Consider the following 22,805-nt stretch of genomic DNA (forward strand, 5'->3'; position numbering starts at 1 on the left):
TCTAAACATGAGTAGCTACCATTGTGTTTTGTTTTCCCTTCACTCCAGTCTGATGGTTAAGGTAGAGGAATTTAACCAAAAAAGTAAATATTTATGTCTATATTTTAATTAAGAATAGCACTGTCATTTGTGCTGTGTCTGAGCATTCAAATCCTTTTGTTCTCAAAACCATCTCAAATGTTTTGAGAAGAAAATCCCAGCTTCCCTTCCTGTCTGAATATACCAAAAGAGTAAATCCCAACGAAAAGCTCAATTGCGTAGAGGTATGCAACAGTCTCCACAGACAAGATGCAACCTCCAGCACTTTGCTTTCTGCCTAAGAGCAAAATTTAAGGAACTGATTTTTAAACTCTCAGCGCATTCAGACACCCAAAGGATGGGAACAGCGTCCCTTAAGTGATCAGTGCTTTTCCCCTGACCTTCAGTGGCAGCTGCCATGTGCTGACTGCTGGAAAAGGTAGCTGGTCCTTGTTGGTGCCTACAAGACAGATGAACTCTTGTAGAGATGGACAAAGTGGACATGGGTGGCTGTTCTACAATCAGCAGTGACATCTGTGTTTTCCTGTGAAGTAATAACCTGCCTATGGGCCAGACAGTGTAGTCTCAAGTCAGGCAGAAATCATAAATGACAACTTTAAGCAGATTTCTGTTGATGTGTAAGACAAGTATTCCAGTCTAAGGCTTATTTATAATCTTTTTTCTTGTCCTTCTTCAGGTATTTTGAGTTTTATGAAGGGCCTTTGGAGTACAACTCTACTAAATGCCTGGAATTACGGCAGGACATCATTGAGGTGAAGGTTTTGTCTATGTAAGTATGAATGTATGTTTGCTAAAAGGTAACTTCTCAGGCAGGATGAAAATGATAACTTACAATAAGATTGTCAAAGATGCAAGGCTTAAGAGATCCCATCAACAGGGATCTCATCAGGGATTCCTGAGGTTCTCTTATATGTGCAAATAGTCACATGTGAATTTGATCTGAGGTCCGTTTGAAAAAACTGGAGGCATTTCATGTACATTGAGGCATTTTGGTCAGGCCCAGTATCATTGGTTAGAATGAAATACAGTGTAATATTATTTGTAATGTTATATTCCAGGCCCTCTACTGAGGGTAATTGAAGAGTAAGAATAGCCAGACGGACTCATAGCGAGTGTCTATCTAGCCTAAGGCTCTGTCATTGACAGTGGCCAGCAGTGAAGGCTAAGAAATGAAGGAAAAAGGTGAGCCCTTCCTGATAACAAATAATGACTGGCATGGGGACTTGCTGAGTGGTAGGTGGTGACTAAACTAGTCAGAGTGGACAACAGACCTCTCTGTTAATTTGTTTAGATCTTTTCTGAGCCCATTTGTACTTTTGACCTCCACAATTTCCTGCAGCAGTGAGTTTCATAAGTTAATAACACTCACTAAGAAGTAGGAAAATGTGATTCTGAGAAATAATAAAATATCTATATTTTGTCTTTTGTGGTCCTATATGTACATCAGAAAACTAATGAGTTGAATGAGATGTATCCATGAAGCCATAGAGGTGGAATCAGGCAAAAAAGTGAGGTTGCCAGGGGAGCTCATTGGACAGAGCAAAGCAGGGTATTTTTGTGTCGCCCTTTTGCATTTTCAGCATTGCACTGAATTTAGCTGCTTAGATTATGCCTAATCCCTTACCATATCTAAACCCAGTGGTTTAGTAATCTTACTGACAATCCACAAGGCTTATTAAGGTCTGTAAAGCGCACTGAGAATCTCAATTGAAAGTGCAGCTATACAAGCTCATAGCATTAAGCAATCAAGGCTACAGCAAATACAATTTGTTGCTCCAGGTCAGCATGAATTTTGAGCATGTCTCCCTCGCTGACTTTGTGCACGGAAAAATGTAGGTTATGTCCTTCTCTTGTGTATTTGGTACTGGATGAAGGATACACAAGTAACAACTTTGCACTGCTTGCTGACTTGCAGTGCTTAAAAATAAAAAGAAGGGGTGAGAATGTGACACTTCTGCCAATGTTCTGCTGAAGACAGGGAGTTTTGAACTGCTTCTCTGCATACTTATCAGATGGTACAGAGAATTACTCGTTTCTCTTCATCTTATCCAATGGCACATAGAAGGTAGTGGACTCCTGCTCAGCTGGATGGAGTTAGCCTTACTTTTACGATAGATGCCATTTGTCATTAAGTTCTTTTACTATGCTGGGTTCTTCTGATGTGCTTGCTTCTAACATGCTACATTTCCTAAGTCAGCCCTTACTGTAATGGAAGATTTCCAAGTTAATGTGCTCTGGTGGGCTACAGAAAGTACAATATGACCTAATTCCTTCCTGTAACTTCCGCAGCCTGGGAAATCCTAAGTTCTACTCACTTTAAATATATAATTATCTTAAAAGTCTTTGCTTTATTCAAACATTCAAAGCCCTCAAGCCTGAAGAGAACTCATTAAGACCTATCAGTCTTGAAGAAATCTCAGACTTCAAAATTTCCCAGCCAGATTATGACATTTCTCCCTAGCTCTAGGTATTTGCAAGGCCTTCATTATCTCTGTTGTCCAAATACAGAAGAATATGTATGAACTCTAAGGTAGAAGTGGTTGGAATGATATCACCAAAAATGTGTCATCCTGTATCAGCCTAGTGGAAGTAGGGATGTCATTTTTTGATAGAACTAAAACTGTATTTATTAACAGAGAGGGAGGGAGAGATCCTTATGTAAAGAGCTTTTCATGTCCTCTTACCGTCACAGATGCTTATCCCTACACGTGTGCTACTGCAGTTTATAAAATGGATTTACCAACAGTGCTGTTCTGTAGGATCTCACGGATTAAGATAACCTCACCCAAATATAATGGCTGTTGGCCAAATTATCTGAAGTATCCTCTTTTCCAGTACCCCCTCTGCTGGGCCCTTCTGCTAGGTGCAACTTTTCCCCCCAAAGCCACTGTAGTTGCCAGACACTCATTAGCTTCCCAGCAGACTGTGGACAGACTTTGGTACAGTAGATGCTTCTTGCTTGATATTGCATTTTTTATCCTGAAGAAATGGAGAATGCCTATCAGGGAATAGAAAGCAGTCCCAAACTTCTGAAGAGCTCCATCAGTACCTGTGTATACATGGCTTAGAGTTGCTATGTCTGAGCAGAAAAAGAAATAAAAACGATAAATTTTGCACTGGATAGACTGGCTGGTTTGCCCTATCAAAAGCCTACTGCATGGTACCCTGGCTGCAGCTGTTTTAGGAAATGAAGCCCTTGTAATAAAGTGAATTTTCATTTTCTTTCTTTTTATCTTTTAGGGTGAAACAAACGGAATTGTTTGACAGATGGAAGAGCCTACAGATGTGCAAATGGGAGATGAATGTCACAGAAGCTAATTTATTCAAGTAAGAATGGTCCACATTAATGAGACTGAGTAAGATTTACTTTAGTTTGAGTTTAGTTTCCTATAGAGAGATCAAACCTTCATATGGATAGCAAGAGTAAGCATTATAACACTGTTACTGTTGGAGTACCATCCTTTTGAATAAATATGGACTTTTTTTTTACTTTAAAAAAGTCAACAGCAAGAGTGAAAGAGAGCTCTTCTGGCACGTGGGACAGTCTTCCCAGGAAAGGCAGGGAATTTGGTATGGGAAAGACTTTTCCAGGTATGATTCAGGCAGACATGAGGATGGAGCCAAGACTTAATGGCTACACCTAATACATCAACCTAACTCTCTGGTGGTGTAAAATGGTAATATCATTGGTGACACTGCAAATTTGGCCTACAAAATACTCAAACCGGATTTTTTCTGTGATGTATTAGGTACTGCCAGACTCTGTTTATCAATTCCTTTTTTTTAATGGCTTCTCAGCTATTACTCCCTGACTATCTAGATATTTTTTCTGGTCTTCGGAGACCTCTGCAGTTTGTTTCTGTAGTACTCGGTCTTTCTTCATGTGACTTCCTCTTTGCTGAAGGTCATCCGTGGTCCTTTCAAGATACAACTTTTGAAATTGGTCTTGTGAAGGCAATAGTAGAATGAAGCCAAAACAATATTTTAATGTTGTATCAATATACATCAATGTACATATATTCAAGGGCCATATTTGAGTAGGTCTAGAGAAACCACATTAATTCAGAGTAAGTGGAATATAGACTGGTTAAGTCTGTAAGTCACTGGCATGATTCAGAGCTGTTGCTTAGAATAAGGCCCCACAACTTTCTCCCAAATTGGCTTGCATGATTGCAGGAAATAGCTGTCACGAGTTAATGAGACAATGTGAGAATGCATGTGCTGAGTTAGTCATTAATGTCTTTAAAAATAACTAATTGTTAGTCCCGGGCTCATAGCAGTTTTTCCAGCACGAGCTCCACACAGACATAAGTTTTTTCAGGGTTTTTTTAGTATATTTTTTTCTGGAAATTACTTGATGGGCAATTATCAGAGCCCATTTTGAAGACAGGATCCATTCAGGATGAGAGAGACTGCTAGGAGTAAGAGAACTAATGATTGTGCCCAGAGTGCAAGGAGCACATTGCAGTATGGAGGCCAGCCCAGAGGTGGGAGCAATAAGAAAGGACTATCTAAAGATCATCAGGAGGACCATCACTCTCTCTCAGGCCACCAACACCAGCATATTAAGCAAAGAACCCCTCTCCATCCTAGAGAGTGCCTTGAGAGAAAGAAGAGATGAAAGACTCCTATCGCTGGCTATACCTGCCTGCCTGATATATCGCTGCTTAAGAAACTCCCACTGGCACCTAGATGTAACCTAACCTTTGTTAGCTGGTTCCAGGAACAATAATCATGCTAGTCACAAAAAAAAAAGTTCAAAGTCTGTTTCATTTTTGTCTTATGGGACAGAGACTTCAGTGTGTGAATGTGTGGGGAAACTAGTCCCTTAAAAGCAGACCAAAGTCTCTGAGGTTGGAGGGTAGGCTAGTAGGAGGCTAAAAGGTGGTGGTCTAACAACACTGAGTTGTGGGCTTTTGAACTTTGCCAGTTCTGGACCATCAAGCGGGATGGGGAGAATCCAGCAAAAGTTAAATGGCAGCAGGGAGGGAGGGAGCACAAAAATCACACTAGCTTTTGTATCTGGAGACTAAGGAAAACAATTTCCTTGACAGTCTTCCTCCATCAGATACGAAACATTTACACTAAGGAACATGCCTCTGGAAAACCAATTGGACATTAGATTAAAGAACGACATCTCTTTCAATTCCTTAATCCAGAACTAATGAAGAGTTTTTTCATATCTCAAATATCACAATTCAATCCCACTACCTGCTTGTAATTATTTAATGATTTTGTTATTAGAAATTATTTATTGACTTATTCAGTCTCAATTGCTACCTTGATCTGATCACCATATTGTGTCATTCTGCATGAGTCAAGTCTATAACAGTAATTGGGCATCACTGAAATGTTTGTATAATTCTGTATTTGCTTTCTGGTGCTTGTAATAAAGCCCATAAAGAAGACTGGCTTATTCTTCCAACTCATAATGAGGCCACATACCCGAGAGGCAAGGTATTTAATCTAGGTTATTTGAGAGCCATTTGGCTTTGTCTTCATGTTTGTGCATTTGCCATGACATGTATTTTTCATTAAAGTGTAAGATGCATTGACTGAGAAACGAACCAGCTCTGGAGTAAGAGTAAGCTGAAGTCAGGGCTTTCAGTTCCACCAGTAAAAGGAGAAAAGCATTCAGGGAAAGATGGGAGCTAAGAAATGGACCCCTATTTGGAAAGCTGCTTTTCCTATTTAAATGTCATATGAAACTTATGGTAAGGGGATCAGAGCTGAATGTTTTTTCTCTCATGCCGTGAATCCCATTCTTGAGATTTCAAAACTATTCTTGTTTGCATTGGAATACCTGCCATTTTGTCCCAGCGACCAAGAAAATTTTGGCCGTTTGTCTGAGATTTTGGAGTTGTAGCCATGACCAGTCTGCCTGGCACCCATCCGTCAGGGCCACATCATCTTCCTGATGCACATATGCAAGGTCAAAGGCAAAACTAAGACCTTTAAAAGGTTTTTTTTGTAATCAAAGTCTGCCGTGCTCCACAGTAGTCTGGTAAGCGGGGTAGTGTCTTTAGGTATTGCTGTGTTTAAGTCCCTGCCCTGCCCAGCTTCCTCATCCCCAGCTGAATACTTTAACCCCTGCATTTCCTGCCCAGTGATGAATAAATACTTTACAAAAAGTGGAAGACCTCTAAAGCAGGGAGGGACTAATTCATCAGGATGCTTTCCCCAGGATATTGGGGGCAGAAGCTCAGCTTTGGGGTCTGGAGCAGGGCAGAATCTGCACATGCATTTCCTGCAGCCTAGAAGAGACAGGTACAGGGATCTCATTTCTTCTGTTTTTTGTTTGGGTTTTTTTTACCTAATTTCCTCAATCAAGGAAAATTTCACTGAATCTGAAATTTTCTAAAGGAAAACCCAGCAAACCACCATTTTACCCTCCTACAGCTAAAAAGTTTCTTTTTGCTGAAAAATACCTTGTTAGGAGTGATAGTAATTGCAAATCCTAAAGCATGCTATCAGCTCCTTGGTCTTATTTCTCTCTTTTTCATTTTACAGGTCTACTTTGTCGAGGTGTTGCAATGCCCCTGCCTTTCTGTTCACCACCCAGAAAAATACTCCCTTGGGAACTAAACTGAAATATGAAGTGGATACTAGTGGAATCTTCCATATCAACCAAGAAATCTTCAAAATGTTTCCAAAGGTGCCTCATGCCTCTGTCCGTTTGCAGAATCAACTTCACCCTACTTGCTGCATTAGATGCTATCCTATAGCCAAGCATTTAGCAGTTGGCTGTTTGACATTTCTACAAACTTCATTGCATATATTTTGAAAATGTTTATTTTTGTTATGATATTTTAGCTGATTATCCTATGTTCTAGTCATCATCTGCTCTAGTATACAATATATATATATTTTCCTGCAGAATATTACTGACCTAGCAGCAAAGTGGCTAATGAAATAAGAAAGCTGAGTAAAAGAGGCGCTTACTGATCAGAACTTTTTGAAAGTACAATATTCACATACAATAAATCCAACATTTTGGGTGGGTCTGCTTATTTAGGGGCATGGTTATTTTATAATTCATATTCACAGTGACTAAGTATTTTTATACTGATTTCTGTTTGCAGCTTATCTCTGAACAGGCTGCACAATTTTAAAATGTATTCATCATAATGATTATTCAAAACCTTTTCAGCAAATAATCCTTGACCTGAGGGTCATTCAAAGTTATAACCAGTGGCCAATTCCCATTGCACACAGTGACTGATGTGCAGAAATGGGCTTATGTGACTACTGATTTATCATGGAGCACACCTTATGAATTTAAAATGGCATATTTGGAGGGGATAACTGAAATTTATCCCTTTCAGAAAGTCAGAAAAATATGCAAGTTAAGTACTTAGATTTTTGTCATTAACGTTGTCCTTCAGGGCCTAGCCACTTTTAATCCATTTGCTTTCGGAGCACTACTAAGAGGTAGGGCAGTGCTGTTACCTAAATGTGCACATGGGGAACTGGGGCAGAGCAGGGGAAAGGCTCAGATCCAGGAAAGCACTTTGGCATCTGGAGACTTGCGAAAAATGAGTACATCTAAGTCCAGGTGTATTATCCTCAAAACCCTGCCTGATTGCGCGGATGAATGGATGAAAGACTAGATGCCTACGCTTTTGCTAGGGGTGTCCTATAGCTGCTGTTATATTTATCCAGGTATGCCTTGAGGATGCTTTGCCGGCTCTATCCCATGCCAAAGTGCCTTTGGGATTCACTGGGCAGCACCTATGTGGCCAAAGCCACCCTCTGCCTAGGAGCAGGGCTGCAGCATGGCAAGCGTAGGAGATAAAGGGCTGAAAGCCTGGGAGCACGACTGTAAGAGCCTTGTGCTGAGTGCGGACACCTGGCTTCTGATCTCCCTTTCAGGACTGCCGAGGCATTTTGTGTTAAGAAATCTCTGGATAAAGCACAGACAAGTCTATATTGCCACTCTGTTAGACAGCTGCTGCTTTTCTCAGACAAGTGTAATTGCATGCCCTTTTGCCTTTTTGCTTATGAATACTATGGAAAGATCCTGGGAATAATCACCTAGAAATGTCATGTCACTATCGCATCTCTCTAGTTTGCGGTATGAAATTATTGATAAAATATGTATGTACCAAAACGAGCACTCTCATGCTTATATAAACACATCTCTACATATTCATAAGGTGTAGCGCGGCTCAGTTCTGTGCCCCAGCCCTCTCACCCTAACGGCCCAGTTCTGTTCTGGGAGATGTGATTTTCACCTTCTCCTGCTTCGGTGGCAGCAGCTGCATGTCTGCATGTGAAGACAGAATTTTGCCCGAAGATTGCAGAAAGGTGCATCCTACACGAGTCCAGAAAGGTGCCTGACCAAAGGCTCTAGGCACTCCTGGTAGTACAAGTGCTAATTAATGATCATTAACACTATTAGTACAATTAGTGGTAGCAAGCGCTAAAATTTGGGCTAGGTTCTGATAAATAGCTGTAATGTGCTGTCTGACTTAAAGAGACTTCTTGGGCTTTACTAGCTGCTCTGGAACTATGTGTGCAGACTTCTCAAAAGCAGGACATCAGAGCCTGAGGAGCAAGCAGTTTGCAGGCAGCTCAGAAGGCAATGCCTGGGGAACGCTAATTTTATGGTTCATGCCCTCATGTGGAAATCAGAAGGGAAAGCAAGTTTCTAAAATGACTTCTTCCGTTATTAAGTCTGGACAAAACCGTGTTACTGCTTTTTTTCCCTCTGAGTTAGTTGCCCATACTATCTCTAATTGCACAGAAAACGATCCCATCCGTTTAGGTACACCATGGGAATATTGCGGGCCAGAACCAGTGTCAACCTCCTATGATTAGTGCATCTGCAGCAAGATGCAGCTGCACCAAAAAAAAGGAAAAAGTAAAAAAGGGACTTGTTGCGGCCATGTTTCGGGATATTTAACTGTTTCCTTGCTGTGATGTTGCAGGATATGCCGTACCACCGCTCCCAGTTTAAGAAATGTGCAGTGGTCGGGAACGGAGGAATTCTGAAGAACAGCAGATGTGGCCGGGAGATTGACAGTGCAGACTTCGTGTTTCGGTAATCACCACAGCACCATTTTTCTTTTTGCCTGTTTTAATGACAAATAAAGGATTGCAAAGCTGTTCTCTCTCACATGGAAACACAGGATTTGCCAACCTGGCCATATCAAGCCTGCTTCTTGCACAAAAAGTGACGTTTCGAAAAAAACACCTCACTGTATAATATTTATTTAAAAATTATGCTTTGAGGAATTATTTCTCCCTAACTCCATGTGGTTAATCATTGACTCACTGACAAAGTTTGACATCCTCGTTCAGGATGTCCCCTGTTACTCAGGTTGTGGGTTTATCCTTCCGTGGACATTAGTCCAGGAGCAGTGTCCTGTGAATGTGGCCGTAATTTTCTGGGGCAGTTCTGAACCAGAGGTACAACCTCTATTGTGTGACAAGCGGCTTGGCCAGATGTTAATAGCTCCACGCTGTGCAGCTCACGTGCCTCAGAGGTGTGTTTCTGAAGTAGTGCAGAGCTCAAGTGCTGGATAATACGTGTCACAGTAATCAGTACTGTAGACTCCAGGGTGTGCAGAGATGCCTGAATAACTTTGAAGGTTGAGTGTCTTCATATTGTGCTCCCCACCATATGTGGAATTATCCAGGTTTTGCATAGACTGGGACATCCCACGACTTGTGTCCCTGGGTAATGGAATTCAGCAGCACTTTTATCATCTTAATATATATGGGAAAGACTTCTTTATTATTGTATTGGGTTTGCATGTCAAGGTTTTGGTAGCGGGAAGGCTACAGGGGTGGCTTCTGTGAGAAGGTGCTAGAAGCTTCCCCTGTGTCCAATAGAGCCGATGCCAGCCGGCTCCAAGACGGACCCGCAGCTGGCCAAGGCTGAGCCCATCAGCGATGGTGGTAGCGCCTCTGTGATAACGTATTTAAGAAGGGGGAAAAAAAAATGCAGAAGTTGCAGCCAGAGAGAGGAGTGAGAATATGTGAGAGAAACAACTCTGCAGACGCCAAGGTCAGTGACGAAGGAGGGAGAGGAGGTGCTCCAGGCGCCAGAGCAGAGATTCCCCTGCAGCCCGTGGTGAAGACCATGATGAGGCAGACTGTTCCCCTGCAGCCCATGGAGGTCCACGGTGGAGCAGGTATCCACCTGCAGCCCGTGGAGGACCCCACGCCGGAGCAGGTGGATGCCTGAAGGAGGCTGTGACCCGGTGGGAAGCCCGCACTGGAGCAGGCTTCTGGCCAGACCTGTGGACTCATGGAGAGAGGAGCCCACGCTGGAGCAGGTTTGCTGGCATGACTTGTGACTCCGTGGGGGACCCACACTGGAGCAGTCTGTTCCTGAAGGACTGCACCCCATGGAAGGGACGCACGCTGGAGCAGTTTGTGAAGAACTGCAGCCTGTGGGAGGGACCCACGTTGGAGAAGTTCATGGAGGATTGTCTCCCATGGGAGGGACCCCACGCTGGAGCAGGGAAAGAGTGTGAGGAGTCCTCCCCCTGCGGAGAAAGGAGCGGCAGAGACAACGTGTGATGAACAGTCCGCAACCCCCGTTCCCCGTCCCCCTGCGCCGCTTGGGGGGAGGAGGTAGAGAATTCGTGAGTGAAGTTGAGCCCAGGAAGAAGGGAGGGGTGGGAGGAAGGTGTTTTAAGATTTAGTTTTTATTTCTCATTACCCTACTCTGATAAAAGATTAATTTTCCCCAAGTCGAGTCTGTTTTGCCTGTGATGGTAATTGGTGAATGATCTTTCCCTGTCCTTAGCTCGACCCACGAGCCTTTTGTTATATTTTCCCTCCCCTGTCCAGCTGAGGAGGGGAGGGATAGAGCGGCTGCGGTGGACACCTGGCATCCAGCCAGGGTCAAGCCACCACAATTATTCATATGCATGACTAATCCCTCTCTAAATCCTGTTAAGCTCTTTTCCCAGGTCATGGCATATGACAGCTAGCTCAGAGATACATGACCTGTTCTGTAGAAAAGAAAGATCTTTTTAGTTCTGTTGGCCTATTTTCTGATCTTAGGTACGGTCCTGTCAGTTTAGAATAACTGTGCATAAATCAATGAATTTCTCTGATTGCATACCAGCAAAAATTAGGTCAGATTTTGGCTCATTGCATTCTTAATTTGATTTGGCATCAAATGAGAAATAAAATTTTACCGATCCTACCTTCACTATTCATTATTTTCAGACCCCTTGTGTCTGCCTCTTGTGCCCATTTTATAGAAAACTATTGCCTTATTTTAATCTGTGAAACACTCCAGGCTTCACATAATTTGCCTCTTAAAAGCCTAGTGTACCCTATATATATTAAATAGTTATTGTAGATTCCCTTCTATTGTGCTGGATCACAGCTATCAGTATAGTTGAAATGAAAGGTACATGTTAGGACGAGAGGAGATGGCCTCAAGGTGCACCAGGGGAGGTTTAGATTGGACGTGAGGAAAAATGTCTTTACTGAAAGAGTGGTGAAACATTGGAACAGGCTGCCCAGGGAAGTGGTGGAGTCCCCATCCCTGGAGGTATTTAAAAGACGTGTAGATGAGGCGCTTAGGGACGTGGTTTAGTGGGCATGGTGGTGTTGGGTCAACGGTTGGACTCGATGATCTTAGAGGTCTTTTCCAACCTTAATGATTCTATGATTTTATGTTACACATGGAGGTGACAAACTGTTGAGTGGAAGTGGAAATACGGGCAGCAAATGTCATCATTTAGGTATAAGAACTTGCAGTGGAGGTCCCTCTCTGCCACTGTTGCTCTTTCTTGAACTGTACCACAACTGCATAAAAAGAGCAGATCAGATCACTACAGAACTTAGAAATTGCTTTTGGTACCAGTAATTAATTAAGTAGAGGCTTAAGTAGAACTGAAATATGAATAAGTACATCAGTACTCGTGCAAAAAAACCCCCTGGCTCACCACCTCCAAAACATGTGGACCAGCATTATGCACAAAGACATGCTAGTGTTTAACAGCTTAAGGTCTGCTGACATCAATTTTAAAGTAAAGCTTGTGTTTAAGGTCAGGTCTGAACGAATCCACTTTCCAGTCTGACACCAGTTCACCAAACTGTCAGGAATCACCATCTTGGTCACCGACAAAACAATCCTTTAAAATATTTCAAGAACTGCCTATGGAGCACTGCTAACATTCAGTGAAACATTCAGGACGCCTGGGAAAATCTTTTATTGTCAGGAAGCTTGTGGCCAGCAGGATGCAACCAAGATTTTTCTATGAAATAAATTCTGATAGCAATTAATTATATTACAGTAGACTATATAAAATACACACACACACACACACACACACACACGAATTGCATTTACTAGTTGTTATTGTCTATCTCCATCTACTGGCCAGAGTGGAGATCTGTGATGAAACATTGGGTGCATTTATAGATGGGACTACTCTCTGCAGGGATGAATTTTTGGAGTTCTATGACAAAACTACAGTTTATGCGGATCGTATCGTTTTTGTAAGGAATTACCACTTTCAACAAATTCACTCTTTCTTAATCCTGGTGGGAGTTTACTGTTTGAAAATATTGAAGCTGAATATTTGAAAACCTTTTTCAAATATAATCTAATGAGCACAGTGCCCAGTGCTAGGTGGAACTGGGGATGCTAGAGGACTTCAGAAGGACTTTGCGTGACCTAGCAGAGAAAAGTGCTGGAAATAACATTGCCTATGAGAAGGATGAGGTGGCTAAAAAAATTTCTCTGCCCTGATAAAGAGGGACTCTCTGGGAGGTACATGTGAACCTCCTGAGTCTGAGAAGGACTTTGAAGGATTTTTGTGCGTCCCTCTGCTCCCCCACTTGCCCTCTCCCTGTGACTGAGAAATTATGATGGTAGCTGAACTGCAGTATTGTGAAAACACTGAGCACCGCTTACCCTAAATACCTACACCGTTTTCTCCTATTCAGCCCTGATCTTCAAAAATACAGAGGTGTTTGGGAATTAGGCACAGCAGTATTTTTGAGATGTGGGGATCTTAACAGTGAAGGCTTTTACTGTGGCTTGTAGATCGCTTCAAACAGTTTTCAAAATGTCAGCAAATATCTAACGCTAGCTTAAACTGAGTGTAAAACTAGTTGCAAGGCCACTTATGTTGCCTCTGATAATGCGTGCTGAAGCTTTTTTTTAGCTAGGTTTCCTATGGAAGCAAAGCTGGTGTGATAGCTTGTGTGTATGTGTGCGTGTTTCAGTAACTTCAGCATCTCTTGAGGGATGCCCTAAATTTTTTGCGATGATGAATCTAGGTCAAGGCCAAGGTGAGTGGAGGTTGGGCAAAGTCAAGGTTTGCAAATCTTCACAAGTTTGCTCCTAATAGCTTTGACATCCTCTGGTGAATCTGTAGAGTCAGAATTGCTGCTCTTACACTGCGCTGGGAGTGTACTTATAAAGGGAAAAGGAAGGGCAGCAGATTGTTTTGGATTAATTAGGACTGGACTGATTTGTCTCTTGTGGAGCATTTCCCCTAAATTCTCTTGGGTATAAAACAAAGCATGTTAAAGGCAATGTTATAGATATAGTTTATCTATTAATCATTGAATACAGCTCAGCTGCTGTTGAGGAAGTCTTTGATGTTATAGGCTGATTGTCCTTGGGGCTTCATCCCATTTCTTGTCCTAAACTGCAGAAGTAAATAGTTGAACTGCTATTAAGGAAGCAAAATGAGCGAGCATTGGCTACATCTGCAAAAAGGGGTCATGTCTCACAGACTTGGGGAAGAAGAGAGGTCTTCATATAGCCCCTAAGAACTTCTTACTTTAATGCACAGTTTCGGCATCACCATGTTTTGATACAATTTTAAATTCTCAATCTGTTTCTAGATTTGTTGCTTAGGAGAGATGCTTAAATAAATTCTACTTTCTAGTCCTGAAAAGGTGCAAGGAATTTTTTAACTTTCTTACTAATTTCTTTCCTTTATAGATGCAATTTGCCTCCTATATCTGAGAAATACTTCACGGACGTTGGGGTAAAGACGGATGTCGTGACTGTCAATCCCAGTATAATTACTGAGAGGTCGTTTCTGGTTTTTGTATTTTCATCTCTATTGCTTTTCCAAATCTACCTTTCACTTAATTCTAACTGTTACAGAGAACTTTTTTCCCAATATTACTTTAAACTGACACTATGAATCATATATTTCATTCTGAATTGAAGTTATTCAGTATATGGAAGCAGTAACAACTTACAGAAATGTGTAAAACACTTAGACCTGCACATTGGTGATACAAAGTGGGAAGCTGATGAGCTAAAATTATAACAGCAGAGCCATCCTTCCCCCTGGAAGTCTTGTGCCGTGCTTGCAAGCCCCAGGCAAATGTCTCAGAAACATTCAGGGTGGAAGCAACCGGATCCCACCCTAAATGCTTAAATAAAGTAGCACACATTCTCATATGTTTTTAAAAAATGCCAGTTAAACTTTGTAGCCAGGATTGACTGGATGATTTTAATTTTAAATTTGTTAATACCTTAATGCCACCTTGCTGACAGGTTTGGGACCATGGGGCTCATGACTGCTTTCCTTTAGACATTTTAGACATTTGCTCTGCTTTGGTATTTGCCACTTTTTTATACAGTTCTGCACTGCATAATGCACTATACAGCTGTCCACACCTTGGAAAAATGACATACTTCTCATAATAAAATGAGAAGTGAGACATGATCGGAAATGTCTACAAAGTTTTTCCACTGTTTGATGAATGTATTGCCAAAAGAGAGGAGAACATGTATTTTTTTATACCCTGCATTTTTGCCCTACATATCATACTGATGCTTTATCTACAAATCTAAATATATTCCCCTTGTTAACGGAAACATCATTTCAATTATCTCTGTGTCAGAAATGTTTCATTAAAAGCCCATTGGAGGTTTCTTGTCTGCTGGGCCCACACGGAGTCTGCGCTGGTCTGACCATCACTTGCATCCTTTTCTCTTTAGATTTCATAAGCTGGAAAAATGGAGGAAACCCTTCTATGACGTGCTCCAGGTCTACGAGAACGCTTCCGTGCTGCTGCCAGCTTTCTACAACACTCGCAACACGGACGTCTCAATCCGGGTCAAATATGTCCTGGATGATTTTGAATCTCAGCAAGCTGTTTATTATTTTCATCCCCAGTATCTCATCAACGTCTCACGCTACTGGCTCGGCCAAGGGGTGCGGGCCAAGCGGATTAGCACTGGACTGATCCTGGTGACTGCTGCCCTGGAGCTCTGCGAAGAAGTCCACCTTTTTGGCTTTTGGGCCTTCCCCATGAACCCCTCAGGGATTTTTATAACTCACCACTACTATGACAATGTGAAACCTCGCCCTGGTTTTCACGCTATGCCCTCAGAAATCTTCAACTTCCTCCACATGCACAGCAAGGGGATCCTGCGGGTTCATACAGGGACCTGTAGCTGCTGTTGACAGGGACACTCCTTCCTCTGACGCAAAAGTGTAACAGGAACTCGATGCCTGTGTATGGTGTAGGAGGTTTTATTACACCCTGAGATTATGCAATAATTGTTTGATATAAATTTCCTCAAGGTATTGCATCCCATAAGATCTAGGATACCAGCATCTTTCCTGCTAGCAGAGTTGGGTCCGTAACAGCGTGGGAGAAGCAAAACTCCTCTGTCCCAGGGTATGCACTGCCCTGGAAAGCAAGTCAGATAAGAAGCACATTTCCAATAGATTTAGTGATAAACAGAGCACATTAATATAGTTATCATTTCACTATGAAGAAAAGCACCAAACTTTTGAGGAGAATCAGTGGTGGAGAATTTTAGCAGAGACTGTATGACTTTACGTAGGTTTCTGAATCGAGTACCTTGGGGCATTGCCAGATTTTATTGAAAGCACTGTTCTCTGGCATTTGGGCTTTTGAAAATACTCTTTAGCATTATAGTTTTAAGGGGAAGTATATAACTTGAGGTCTTTGTTCTGTAATGTCACAAAGTATTGGTGAAAAATAGCGGATAGATGTGATAGGAATAAACAAGATCACTTTGTGAAATTTTTCAGCCAGGATAGAAGAGAATGTTAAACTCCCATTCACAGCGACAGGTAACTGTGTTGATCATTGTGTGCAATTGTTTTAGAGCTTCTTTCTTCTTCTTGTATCTTACATTTCTGGTCTCCTCTGCTGATCATCTTTTCTTTCTCATTGTCTGTAATGCTTTCCTTCTAGCTAACGCACGAGCACTGTGTGTACTTCCTCCTACAGTGACCATCTCAGCTTCAGATTGGAGTCCTTATTGAAGAAACATGCTCCTTCACACTTCTGCAAGCTTTTCTTGGGCTGAATAGCAAGGAGATTACATAGTTACATTTTCTGAGTTGATTTTTTGGTTCAAATATCACAGCATAAGATAGAAAAAGGCATTTCTTCTTTGATTTTTATTAAAGACTTTGTAAGAGTATCTGAATGTTGATTCACTGTTGTGCAGGTCAAGTTAAATACTGTCAGGCATCTGTGATAAGTACTGGCAGGAAATGAAGTTAAAATACAGTGAAGGTACTTTGTGGCTTGGATTATGATACTTATTTTAAAATTACGCATCTCAAGATGTCAGATGTCTTAACGTGGCATTTTTGTATGTTGAGAATGTTATTAGGATAGTAAAAGGGCTGGTGTATTCTTTAAAAAGTTACCAACGTTAACTCTGTCAGTTATGCCAAGCTTAATTTTTCACCTGATACAGTTAGACTGGCAAAATCCTGATGCAGAAAAGATGCCACGTATTGCTGGAGTTTATTTTGGCTGCTGAACCGTGGTGTAGTAGGCTGCTGGTGTGTGCCCTTTCATACTGGTATGACTGCGTGCACAGGAGGGTGAGGTTTGCTGTTTCAGCTGTGCTGGCATAGTTAAATGAACAGAGTTTCCTCGTATAAGTTCTTAGTCTGAAGCACTTGGGCTGTTGTCCAGTGCCTTGTCTTGTCTTGATTAGATTACAACATCTTTGATCAAGGATTTGGAGTTTAAAGTGCTAGTTCTATATGAGGCATACTTTCTTTTTTGGGGGGAGAGGGTTTGAATCCAAATCTGGACTGGGATTTTGATTTTGTAATGCATGAGCGCACAAAGCTTCTTTTAAAATCCTCTGTGCTGTGCTGAAAGCTGTGAAAGTTGCTCACGCTACAGATAAAATGATCAGAAAGGACGTGAAGCACGATGGTCACCATTTCAAAAGTCCCTACTGACCAGCAGTGACCTGGACGGTATGTGAGAGTGTATTTCCTTAGCTTTACACTAGACTCCAGAGGTCTGATTACTTTAAAAGCAACCCATATCCTTGATAAAGGTGTCAGAGCTCACTTGGGAAATACCAGCCAGGGGTAGGTGAAGGACCTGTGCTTAAGCTTTATATATGTGTGGTGTTGTGCTTTTGTTCTTAGAGTTATACCGTGTGTTAGTGAGCACCGCCTCGTATCGGCTAGCTGTGAAATATGCAGCACACTAAGAATGAACTTGTAGATGAAATGGTTTCCTTGATTTAATATGCAAAAGAGATCTTTGTCTTTGCTGTGTTTTGTAAATTTATGTGCAAAGGGCTTTGATAATGAAGTGCTGTAACGAAAGTGCTATTTAGAGAGCAATGTGACCCTGTGGGTTGGCCATCTTGCTGTGCATTAAGCTTTATGATAACAGTAATGACGCTGAAGCTGGTACCTAGAGCCCTTACTCCTTATTCTGCCTGAGTATGGGACTAGTCATGACTTCAGTATTGCTTTGCTGCTGCTACTTTGCTAAGGTTACCTTCTTTAGGAAGGCATTTTTCTTTACTATGGTGATTGAAGTGAACAAAAGCAACCGAAAGGAGTCTGATACGTTGCGAGAGATACTTCAAAAAAGATGGGAAAGCACTTGAGAAGCATCCATATGTTGGAAAGAAATGGTGCAAATCCCTCTTTTTTATTGCAAAAATCCTTTTGGACTTTTTGGACAGACAAAAGGATAAGCAAAACTGTAATTACAGTTAACCTGTAATTACAGGGTCATAGACATTTCCTTTCCTTTGTTTGCTTCATGTAAATGAGCAATGTAAATTCACCTAGGCTATACTGTAATAAGTGCAGTTTTACTGTGTTTAGATTTTGATCGGTTATAAATCTATAGCTACTATATTTTTTTAATGATTTTAAAATGTGTGTGCAAGATACTCGCACGTATGCACCAAAGGCCCAGTCTTGCCACATTTATCTGAAAAGAGCTCCCATTCAAGTGGATGGGTATTTTATTTGTGTAGGGACTGCAGAAACAGGCCCAGACAAGTCTGCGAAGGTGTACATAGGTGTATAGTTAGATATAAGGAGTGATGCAAGCCAGAAAGATACTTAAAGAAATATGTATATAATAATCCTTGAGATGAAATGCATGTTGCAACGTGTTTACTTTCTGATTAATTTTTCAGGTGTGGCTCAAAAAAATGATTGAAAAACTATGGCATTTGTCAGAAATGCCATATGCAGAAGCTTTCAGATATTTTTTGGCTTCCTTGCCTTGCACTGGACACTGGAAAATGAGATTCCTGCTGCCGTACCGCAGCATCTGTGGTGCCGAGTGGAAATGGCGTGGTGGCAGCTTGCAGGAGCAGGGTCTGAGGATGGACCCTACCTGCTGCTCTGTTCTCCATGGATAGCAAATAAATACTGCCCAGGAGATTTTAGCTATGCGGAGGTCACTACCTGTGCAATGTCACTGTGGTAAGCCAGCATTGACCAACCTGAGCTTCTGCCCGTCCTGCTTAAACGGACGAAAAGAAGGGCTGTTGCAGAAAGAAGGACCCTCCTTGTTTTCTGCCATCATTCTTTTGTGTATTGCGCATAAGAAAATAACTCTTTTGACATCAAGAATGTGTCTTGAGTTTGAGGCTATTTTGTTTTCCCTTCTCCCACGTGGTCAAAGCTCCAAATGTCCAATCTTAACCTTCTTTGAACAGTGGGATACCTGAGTGATAAGAAGTGACTGTCAGGAAGCCGGATGTGTTTGCTGCACACTGTTATGGCAAGTAAAGGGCGTGCATAGCATGTCGTGCTTTCCCACAGGAAAGGCTGCAGGCCCCAGAGAAATCCCTTGATACAAAAATCTGATCTGTCCAAGAAGAAACGCTGTCAGCTGTCTGGTACCACATCCTGAGCTCCGGCTTTAATCCCGGCTCTGTTGCTGAGGATATGAAATCTGAGACAGGGAGAGAGAAAATTATAATATTATGGTTTAATCACCAACTCATATTATTTAGGAGAATCGCTTAAGAAGTTCCTGAGATCTGCATACACTGGCAATGCAAATTCAGCCGGAAAAACATAACTAGGACTGCTTCTCCTTTATTGTCAGGTCAACAGAGGAGCTTATGAATCTGCCAGTGCTTTCATCAAAGGGAAGGAAGTATTTAGTTGAAATAGTTTAGCCGCTTGCTTTTGATTTATGAAATCCAACTTTGCTGTTGGACAGAATGGATTAAATGGTGATAGGGCCATTATAATATTTTAGCATATTTTCTGTGATTGCAACGGAGTTGTCAAAGCCAGCTCATGAATTGCAAAGGGAGAGCCATGCCATGGCAGCTCCTCCTGCTGCGATCTCGGGGAGGAGATGCACCATAGCGAGTAGGTCCGTGATCGCCTGGAAAAGTGATGTAAAGGGAATATGGGAGATGATTGCAACCACCACTCTGGTCCAGAGCCTTTACCACTGTGGAGTAACATGGTAGTGATGATAGGTGAAGCTTCACAGCTTGCAAGGGCCAGGAGTAGCTCCCCTAGTCCCTGACAAAAGCTGCCCCCATGCAGGCTCGACTGATGATAAATTGAAGGTGATGTTCACGCGGGATGGTTAGATGTAGTAGACAGAAGGAAATCAACTCTAAGAACAGTCCACTCTGGGGGGGTGTCAGTGAATCGGTAGAAATGTTGCTCAGACCTTGAAGGCAAAACCAGTGGTGGTGCTGCAGCTACGTGGGCGGACTGCCCGTGCTCGGCTTTACATGGCAGGAAGGAGCAATCTCCGGTTTGCCTGTGAGGGAAACCGGGGTGGATAAAACACTGAGGCATTGAGCGGGAGGGAATCTGTCCTTTTTAATCTTCTGAGGTCTGGTGGCTTGTTAGCAAAGCTCTGATTGTAGAGAGCATGAGCTTGGGTAGTGAAAACAGAGAGCTCTGAAATGGTCCTTTCCCCCATCTCGCTTGCGTCCAAGCGTGCAGAGAACTTTGGAGCTTTTACACGTATATGAAGAAGGAAACATAGCAAAATTCGGCAATCCCTAAGGGCCAAATTCCCTGGGAAATTCTGGAGTGAGCTGAGGGTTTAGGAATAAAGAGTCAGTATTTATGCTTAGGGCCTTTTCCAAACTCTAGTGAAGTCTGGGGGAAGTTCGGTGTACTTCAGAGCAAGCCTCCAGAAACGGGCCCCGATCATGGGCAGGAAGAGCAGCCTCTTGTTTCTTACTCACTTGATTTCAGATACATTTTTTAAAATATTGTAGATACGGTGCAGTAGCAATACTGTGTTTTTAATGGTGTGCATAAAGAATAAGCTTATCTGGAAGCAGAAGTGTTGTGATGGTTGCTCTCCCTTCCAGATTTTGGCACTTTTCATCTTTTCAAACTCATCTATGCAAAGCATTTCATCGTGGTAGTGTAAATCGCCATATCAAATCACAAATGAACCCTCTGTACCTAACTGTATGTATGCGAATCGCATGCCTTCAGAAAAGAGGTGTTTTTCTGCTTGCTTTAAAATACCAGTGTGGAATTCATCAGTGATACGAATGTGTTCAAGGCAGGATTCAGCCCGTTCCCTTTGAAGCCAGCACAACGTTCGCATTTGGCTTCAATAGAAAAAACCATCGGGTCCGATGTTTGTAAGTCAAGCCAATAACCTGCATCTCCCAAAAACCCCTCCCAGACTATTATCATTTTATGTCTTATTATCATCCTGTCTAATGTGGGCAAGGCTGCTGGGCATCCCTGTGTTGTCTGCATGGTATTCAAAATCAACAAGCAATTGTACTTAAGTGCTTTTTTAAATAAACTTAAGGGAAATCCAAATGTACGCTAGGCGTTAGAGTGAGAGAGCTTGAGTCCCAGGCCGTCGGCACCTCCAACGCTCCCTGAAGCCCTGAGCATCTGAGAAACATCAGAACTGTGGGACTGGGCCATAGTGGGAAACTTAAAGAAAAGCAAATCTGCCTCAGCGCTTCAAGGATTGAAAGCTGTAACTACGTTACCGACATGTCTGACTTTCCCTTTAGAAGCCATAAATATTCTCAGTGTTTGATCTTTGGGTAAGTTGATGTGTGTTTTTTAACTGTACTAATCCTGTAAAATGTGTTAGCATGTAAAATGGTGACAAATTAAGCCAGCAAAATCAGATACTGTCTTGGTTAGTTCTCGAAATTTCTGTTCTACTTGACACTGTCTGATGGACCAAGACACTGAAGTATCTCCAATGCTCCATAGGGCTTATGAGGACTCTGGTTATTACCTGTTTTAGCAGTGGGGAGCAAGCAGAATTGAATTAATCCCTGTTTGTTAACCTTGTGTTGGCCAAATGGTACACGCTTACGTGTGACACTAGAGCCTGTGCCCTTAGAGACGAGGAAAACTGCCTGTACCTGCTCCGTCTGGGACAGGACATGGTGAATTTTGCTTCATTTCTGGGTCCTCCTTATCGTCAACCATGAAGTCCCTGATCAAACCTCTGCGTTCAGCCCTTGTAAATTGTATTGAACAGCTGCTGCCTGTTGAATATGTCCCCTGTTTTCACCTGGTGGAAAACAAGTGCTTAGTTTGGAAATACCGGAGCAAAACTGTGCATCTTCACGCCAGGGGAGCTTGGGCTATTACGAATATAAAGCTTATTTCATGTTTGTTATTTCTGTAAGGCGGTGACGGTGGGGGTGGAGAAATCCAAGCGGAGTCATGGTAGTTTCACGCTGATGTTCATCCCTCGTGTCCATTGACTCACCTTTCTTTTTTCAACCTTCCACCCTGTAATTTTTGATTATTGTTTCTGTAGGTGTATTATGGTTGTAATAGAAAGCCTATCAATTGATGTAAGCCATAACTAAAACAGTAATCAGGGTATTTTTTTGGTCTGTGTCACTGTGTTTGAAAGATGATTTAATTCTATTGAATAAACCACTTTAACAGTTTTATGGGAAAGGCAAGCTTTGGGCCACTTTTTCTGCCTTCAAACTCATTTTGTATTTTCTGCTGTTCTGTGTCTCTGAACAGAGGGAGTTGGAAGCTCGGCTGATAGAAATTGGTTCACGTAACTAGGGAATACCACTGTAGAATTATACGATGATATAACATCATATATGTATACAGATATGTAAAAGTATATATATAGGGCTATATGATGATATAAATTGACAATTTATCGCTGGACGTTCAATGTTACATTCTGGATTGTAGCCTACAATATATATGGGCACAGGAAGGTAATTTATTACTAGAAGCAGCAATCTGTATGCAGACAAGCTTTGAAAAGCTTCTGCAATCCATGGGTTTTGCCTACTTACACCTTCCCAACAGTCTGTCTTTTACTGTCCTCGCCTTTTACACAAACTCATCTTCCTCGGGTCTGGTCTCTCTTACGTAGCTGCAGTCTTACAAGCTTACACTTCTGTCAATATTCTCAGCATCAGGAGAATTAAAACATAAATATAAAAATATTTGTGGGAATACAGAATAGCAGATGAAACAACCATATATTTTTTTAAATTGGGTATTTTCCCGTGGCATTCTATTGTCCCTAGATTATAAACTGAAATA

General features: G+C 41.9%; 1 protein-coding gene across 2 annotated transcripts in view; it reads left to right on the top strand.

Moving 5' to 3' along the window:
• The window catches only part of LOC143172768 (alpha-2,8-sialyltransferase 8E), a 48,669-nt gene extending 26,479 nt beyond the window's left edge, over positions 1-22,190 (top strand). For both annotated transcript variants that reach the window (XM_076362519.1, XM_076362520.1), the window contains 6 exons: positions 716-808; positions 3,280-3,366; positions 6,550-6,694; positions 8,970-9,082; positions 13,970-14,062; positions 14,984-22,190. In XM_076362519.1, coding sequence (XP_076218634.1) covers positions 716-808; positions 3,280-3,366; positions 6,550-6,694; positions 8,970-9,082; positions 13,970-14,062; positions 14,984-15,452 — 1,000 coding nt within the window. In that variant the 3' untranslated portion in view covers positions 15,453-22,190. The remainder of the gene's footprint in view (positions 1-715; positions 809-3,279; positions 3,367-6,549; positions 6,695-8,969; positions 9,083-13,969; positions 14,063-14,983) is intronic.
• Positions 22,191-22,805: the final 615 nt, after the last annotated feature.

This window comes from Aptenodytes patagonicus, chromosome Z (assembly GCF_965638725.1).
Source record: "Aptenodytes patagonicus chromosome Z, bAptPat1.pri.cur, whole genome shotgun sequence".
Classification (NCBI taxonomy): domain Eukaryota; kingdom Metazoa; phylum Chordata; class Aves; order Sphenisciformes; family Spheniscidae; genus Aptenodytes; species Aptenodytes patagonicus.